Source organism: Spinacia oleracea, chromosome 1 (genome assembly GCF_020520425.1).
Source record: "Spinacia oleracea cultivar Varoflay chromosome 1, BTI_SOV_V1, whole genome shotgun sequence".
NCBI classification, from domain to species: domain Eukaryota; kingdom Viridiplantae; phylum Streptophyta; class Magnoliopsida; order Caryophyllales; family Amaranthaceae; genus Spinacia; species Spinacia oleracea.
The window spans coordinates 21,618,986-21,626,729 of NC_079487.1; the positions used below are offsets into that span (position 1 = coordinate 21,618,986).

At 41.0% G+C, this 7,744-nt stretch overlaps 1 protein-coding gene across 1 annotated transcript; it reads left to right on the forward strand.

The window, feature by feature from the left end:
- Nucleotides 1-667: 667 nt before the first annotated feature.
- On the forward strand, nucleotides 668-1,854 carry LOC130463212 (uncharacterized). Its single transcript, XM_056832273.1, has 2 exons — nucleotides 668-1,571; nucleotides 1,655-1,854. Exons 1-2 carry the CDS (start codon nucleotides 668-670, stop codon nucleotides 1,852-1,854), a joined length of 1,104 nt encoding a protein of 367 aa, XP_056688251.1.
- The last annotated feature ends 5,890 nt before the right edge of the window (nucleotides 1,855-7,744 follow it).

The window sequence follows — 7,744 nt, forward strand, 5'->3', positions numbered from 1 at the left end:
GCACATATATCCTTTTGTGATAATTGTCAAGACTATGGTCATTGCCCTTATGCTTTCCTTTGGTGCATAATGTGTCTTTTGTGGATTATGGTCCTTCTTATGAAGGTGATTTTGATATGGAATATGCCCATGCTTTGAATGAGAGGTTTAGAAATGATAACCCCAATAATCAAAACTTTTTTAGGCAAGCACCTAGAGGGCCCCCTGTGCATGGATCATACGAAGGATTTGGCCAAGGAGGTGGGTATGATAGTCAACGCCGAGGTGGCTATAGGATGTAAGGCTATCAAGGCCAAGCACTCTATGGTCAATCTCATGGTCTTGGCAATCAAGCCCAATACAATCAAGGTAGTTATAATCCTAACCACCAAGTTGGGAGGGGGTTACAACTACTCTTATGGGAAATTTAGGGGTGCCTCTAGTGGGGGTTATCCTTTGAACTCGGGAGGTCAATATGGTGTTTCTCAATTTCCACCTACCGGATTCAATGGGCCAAGGACCTATGGCAACCGATTCCAACAAAGTCCTAGTGGTTATGGCAATGCACCTCCACCGCTCCCGCCTCACTTGAAGATGGATTTAAGCAATCTAACACTCACTTGAAGTCCTAGTGGTTAGGTCAATTGAGTTTGAGGATGGATTGAAGAAATCCAACACTCACTTGAAGATGATTGAAACCCAATTAGCTCAACTTGCTAATACCATTAAGGAACATCATGTGCATATTAGTCTCCCACCCCAAAGTCAAGCTCCAAAGCAAATGAATGCCATAGTGACAAGGAGTGGGAGGATTTTAGGTGATGTTCCTAGAGCTAATAAGGTTTCTAAGTCCAATGGGAAGGAACAAGAGGGAGTCGTTGAGTCTAGCGACAATGATGTGGTAGATGAGGTGCCTCCCATCGATGATGTGGGTGATACTCCTAGACCAAAGGAGGCAACTCTTCTACCTCTCCCCACCCTTAAACTTCCCTATCCCCAAAGATTAATAAGGCATAAGTTAGACGTGCAATTCTCAAAATTCCTTGATGTTGTTCGAAAATTGCATATCACTATCCCCTTTACGGATGCGTTGAAACAAATGCCAACCTACTCAAGATTTCTCAAGGACATTTTGAGTGGGAAGCGGGATTGCGGCGTAAAGGAGACGGTGAACCTCACCGAAAATTGTAGTGCTATTATTCTTAACCAAATAGCACCCAAACTCAAAGACCCGGGTAGTTTCTCTATCCCTTGTGCTATTAAGGAGCTTGAAATAAGCAATGCCTTGTGTGATTTGGGTGCTAGTGTTAGTTTAATGCCTTATTCGGTATTCGCCAAGCTTGAAGTCGGTGATCTTATCCCAACCAACATTACATTGCAACTTGCCGACCGTTCGGTCAAATACCCTATTGGCAAGATTGAGGATGTACCCTTGAGAGTTGGTGGATTTGTGATCCCCGTCGATTTTGTGGTCCTAGACATAGATGAGGACGTGCATGTCCCTATTATTCTTGGTCGACCATTTTTTGCCACGGAGGGGGCCATTATTGATGTCAAGCAAGGGAAAATCACTTTGAAAGTTGGGAAGGATAGTTTGTTTTTTGACTTGAATAAAGCCATGAGCTACCCTAGTTCTACTAATGAGAAATGTTTCTCGACTCTTTTGATCCCCTAGTGCATGACATGCATGAGCACTTGCTCACTACTAACGATCCACTTGAGTATGCTCTTTTGAATAGAGAAGGCTTAGGTGATTTAGGGGTTGAAGCGGCCAACTACAAGGAGTTACTGGATTCCACCTCACCTTGTGCTCAATCGGAGCAATGCTTGGTTGTGCTTGATCGGGAAGAAGTTAAGAATGATCATGGATTCTGAATTGGTAAGGGAGCTCCCAAGGTAGAGCTCAAACCTCTACCTTCGAGCTTGAGGTACGTTTTTCTCGGTCCAAATTCTTCTTACCCCGTTATTATTAACTCTACTTTGGATGATGAGCAAGTGCTCAAGCTCACTAATGTTTCGAAACGTCATCAAAGTGCTTTGGGATACACCATTGGTGACTTGAAAGGTGTTAGCCCAACACTTTGTATGCATCATATTGAGCTTGAGGACAATGCCGTCCCCCATCGTGATAGGCAACGAAAGCTTTGTTAGGTTATGATACATATGACAAAACATAAATCATGCGGAAAAACCATAAAGCCAGGAAACATATTATTAACACATAATCATATAGCATAATTCAGATGCATACACTTTGTAGCGTGCCCTCCCTAGCTGCGCCCGAACCGAACAAGAACAAGTTTTAGGACTCTAAGTGTCGTCCCTCTGTAGATAGTCCACAGTACGTCCGGATCCGCCTTAAGCTTGACCAACTAGAATCGCCCTTAAGGTTCCTAGGAATTTCGGCTAATAGCTTGCAAGTGTTTGGCTGATTTTTTGCTTCAAAATCTTACCTTTAGAATACTTCAATTGTGTCTATAAATTGTGACCCTAGACACCTATTTATAGAGATATGGAAAAGGAATTATAATCCTACTAGGATATAGATTTATTAATTAGAATCCTAATAGAACTATAAATAATAAATTTAATCTTTTAGGATTAGGATTTAATCAATGCACGAATTCCAATAGGATTAGGGTTCGTTACGAACACGAGCACACGCACACGCATGCACGCCCGTACGCAGGCCTTGCGGACCACGCCGAGCGCACAGCGCATGCGGCCTCGCAGCCCATGAGCTTCGTGCGCGCCTGCCAGTGCTTGGCTGGGCCTGGCCTTGCGCTGGGCCTGGTCGAGCACTTGGCGTGTGGCTTGCTGGGCGTTGGCCAGGCCTCGTGCTGGGCCTTCGTCTAGGAAGCCTCGTCCGATGCTAATTCGTACGATACGCTTTCCGATTAAATTCCCGATCCCGGAATTCATTTCCGATACGAACAATATTTAATATTTCCGATTCCGGAATTAATTTCCGTTTCGAACAAATATTTAATATTTCTGTTTCCGGAATTATTTTCCGATTCCGATAATATTTCCGATTCTGACAATATTTCCGTTTCCGACAATATTTCCGATTCCGGCAATATTTCCATTTCCAATAATATTTTCCGATATGTACCATGTTTCCGTTTCCGGCAACATCTACGACTTGGATAATATTTATTTTTCCGATACGATCCATATTCCCGTTTCCGGCAATATCATTGTTTCCGGAGTATTCATTTCTTGCTTGTGACGATCTCTGCTCCCACTGAAACCAAGATCCGTCGATTCCGAATATCCAAAGATGGAGTATTTAATGTCATTAAATACTTGATCCGTTTACGTACTATTTGTGTGACCCTACGGGTTCAGTCAAGAGTAAGCTGTGGATATCATTAATTCCACTTGAACTGAAGCGGCCTCTAGCTAGGCATTCAGCTCACTTGATCTCACTGAATTTATTAACTTGTTAAATAATACTGAACCGCATTTATTAGACTTAACATTAAATGCATACTTGGACCAAGGGCATTATTTCCTTTAGTCTCCCACTTGTCCTTAGGGACAAGTGTGCATTTCCTAATTCCTTTGTCGCTCGATGCTTGCTCTTGAACATAAGGTAAGAGTTGTCATCCTTATTATGTCCAAAGGTGTTTCTCGGTTTCAGAGTTCAACTGATCAAATAAACAGATAATCATATCCTATGATTCATCCGAGCACGGCCATGCATTTTACAGTTTCTAGCTCTCCGAGTGGCCTTGTACAACTTTCAGCATCTCATCCCAATTTATGGGAGGACAATCCCAATCTTGCGATCTTGAGATTAGACTTCGTTTGATAGGTGATTACCCGAGCGTCGCCTTTATAGCCTCCTTTTACGGTGCGACAGTTGGTTAACGTCAAAGTAACCAGTTCTCAAACAAGTAATCTCAAATCACTCAGGTATTGAGGATTTAGTGTCTAATAATTTTAATGAAATTTACTTATGACAGATTTTCATCCCTTACAGTAAAGTTTCATAGGTCTTTCCGATACTAGTCTTCCCAAAGTAAGTATCTATGCAAATGATTATGACATTGCCATGTCCCCATAGTTCAAGAAACAGAACTACTAGTCATCTTGCATTCTAGTCGTCTAACGTTTTCTATGCTTCCAATTTTATAGAAAACTCCGACCAGGGACCATTTTCAACCTTTGACATTCAAGTTCACTTGATAGACATTTCTTAGTCACAGGACTGGTCCTGACAGTCTATCTTGAATATATCGTCAAATTGAAGGGACTCATCATTTAATAAACCAAAAATTAAATGGAAAAATGAATTCTATTCATTTATGTGAATGATTAACCAATAATGTTTTACAAAGATTTAAACTCTAAAACTTTAAAACATTAAACAAGGACATCAAAGCCATTCTCCAATATGCTTGATTCCCATAGCTGCAGTGTGCGAGTTGTGTTTCGCCTGCGGCAGAGGTTTAGTCAATGGATCTGAGATGTTGTCATCAGTTCCAATCTTGCTTATCTCGACTTCTTTTCTTTCATCGAACTCTCGTAGAAGGTGAAATCTACGAAGTACATGCTTGACTCTTTGGTGGTGTCTAGGCTCCTTTGCCTGTGCAATAGCTCCGTTATTATCACAATATAGGGCTATTGGTCCTTTATGGAGGGGACTACACCAAGTTCGCCTATGAACTTCCTTAGCCATATAGCTTCCTTTGCTGCTTCATGTGCAGCAATGTACTCCGCTTCGGTTGTAGAATCCGCAATGGTGCTTTGCTTAGCACTTTTCCAGCTTACTGCACCTCCGTTGAGGCAGAAGACAAACCCAGACTGTGATCTGAAATCATCCTTGTCGGTTTGGAAACTTGCGTCTGTATAGCCTTTAACAATTAATTCATCATCTCCACCATAGACCAGGAAGTCATCTTTGTGCCTTTTCAGGTACTTCAGAATGTTCTTGGCAGCAGTCCAATGTGCCTCTCCTGGGTCTGACTGGTATCTGCTCGTAGCACTGAGTGCGTACGCAACATCCGGGCGTGTACATATCATAGCATACATTATTGAACCAATCAATGATGCATATGGAATCCCATTCATTCGTCTACGCTCATCAAGTGTTTTTGGGCACTGAGTCTTGCTTAGAGTCATTCCATGAGACATGGGTAGGTAGCCTCGCTTAGAGTCTGCCATCTTGAACCTTTCAAGCACCTTATTGATATAAGTGCTTTGACTAAGTCCAATCATCTTTTTAGATTTATCTCTGTAAATCTTGATGCCCAATATGTACCGTGCTTCTCCTAGATCCTTCATCGAAAAACATTTCCCAAGCCAAATCTTGACAGAGTTTAACATAGGAATGTCATTTCCGATAAGTAATATGTCGTCGACATATAATACTAGAAAAGCAATTTTGCTCCCACTGACCTTCTTGTATACACAAGATTCGTCTGCGTTCTTGATGAAACCAAAGTCACTAACTGCTTCATCAAAACGTATATTCCAGCTCCTTGATGCCTGCTTCAATCCGTAGATTGATTTCTTTAGCTTGCGTACCTTTTTAGCATTCTTTGGATCCTCAAAACCCTCAGGCTGTGTCATAAACACAGTTTCTGTTAAAACACCGTTTAAGAAAGCGGTTTTGACATCCATCTGCCATATTTCGTAATCGCAATATGCAGCGATTGCTAACATTATCCGAATAGACTTTAGCATTGTAATTGGTGAAAAGGTGTCATCGTAATCCACACCGTGGACTTGCCTGTAACCTTTTGCAACCAATCTAGCTTTGAAAACTTCAAGTTTTCCATCCTTGTCCTTTTTCAGTTTGAAAACCCATTTGCTTCCAATGGCTTGGTAGCCATCTGGCAAATCGACCAAATCCCATACTTGGTTTTCTGACATGGAGTCTAATTCAGATTGCATGGCTTCTTGCCATTGCTTGGAGCTAGGGCTCGTCATAGCTTGTTTGTCAGTCGCAGGTTCATCACTTTCAAGTAATAGAACGTCATAGCTCTCGTTCGTAAAAATACCTAAGTACCTTTCCGGTTGAGATCTATATCTCTGCGATCTACGCGGGGTTACATTTCTAGATTGACCATGATTCTCATCAGATACTTCTAAAGATCTCTGAGTTTCATCCTGAATGTCATCTTGAGCATTCTCTAGAGTTTGTTGTTTGACTCGAATATCTTCGAGGTCTACTTTTCTCCCACTTGTCATTTTGGAAATGTGATTCTTCTCCAAAAAGACACCATCTCGAGCAACAAACACCTTGTTCTCAGATGTATTGTAGAAGTAATACCCCTTTGTTTCCTTTGGATAGCCCACAAGGATACATTTGTCAGATTTTGGATGAAGTTTGTCTGAAATTAATCATTTGGTGTATACTTCACATCCCCAAATCTTAAGAAAAGACACTTTTGGAGGTTTTCCAAACCATAACTCATATGGAGTCTTTTCAACAGCTTTAGACGGAGCTCTATTTATAGTGAGTGCAGCTATATTTAGTGAATGTCCCCAAAATTCTATTGGAAGTTCGGCCTGACCCATCATTGATCTAACCATGTCTAGCAAGGTTCTGTTCCTCCGTTCGGACACACCGTTCCATTGTGGTGTTCCAGGAGGAGTCAATTCTGATAGAATTCCACATTCTTTCAGATGGTCATCAAATCCATAGCTCAGATATTCACCGCCTCTATCAGACCGCAGTGCCTTAATCTTCTTGCCTAATTGATTCTCTACTTCACTCTGAAATTCCTTGAATTTGTCAAAGGATTCAGATTTATGCTTCATTAGGTAGACATAACCATATCTACTGAAGTCATCAGTGAAAGTGATAATGTAGCTGAAACCACCTCTAGCATTTGTACTCATTGGTCCACATACATCTGTATGGATTAAACCCAATAGTTCATTTGCTCTTTCTCCAACTTTAGAGAAAGGTTGCTTTGTCATTTTGCCAAGTAAACATGATTCGCACTTACCATAATCCTCTAAGTCAAATGGTTCTAGAATTCCTTCCTTTTGAAGTCTTTCTATGCGTTTCAAGTTAATATGGCCTAATCGACAATGCCACAGATAGGTGAGATCTGAATCATCCTTTTTGGCCTTTTTGGTATTTATGTTATAAACTTGTTTGTTGTGATCTAATAAATAAAGTCCATGGACTAATCTAGCAGATCCATAAATCATCTCTTTAAAATAAAACGAGCAACTATTGTCTTTTATTAAAAAGGAAAATCCCTTAGCATCTAAGCAAGAAACAGAAATGATGTTTTTAGTAAGACTTGGAACATGGAAACACTCTTCCAGTTCCAAAACTAGCCCAGAGGGCAACGACAAATAATAAGTTCCTACAGCTAATGCAGCAACCCGTGCTCCATTTCTCACTCGTAGGTCGACTTCACCTTTGCTTAAATTTCTACTTCTTCTTAGTCCCTGTGAATTGGAACATAAGTGTGAGCCACAACCTGTATCTAATACCCAAGAAGTTGAATTAGCAAGTATACAGTCTATAACGAAAATACCTGAAGATGGAACGACTATTCCGTTCTTCTGATCTTCCTTTAGCTTTGGACATTCTCTTTTGTAATGGCCTATTCCATCACAATAAAGACAGCTTGATGTGGATTTGTCCTGCTTTGATTTAGCATTGCCCTTGGACTTTCCACCTTTCTTGAACGGTCTCCTTTTAGCCTTGAGTAAATCTTTGGCTTCACAGTCCAGTATTATCTCAGCCTTTCTGACAAGGTGAACAAATTCTGCAACTGTTTCTTCTCTTGGT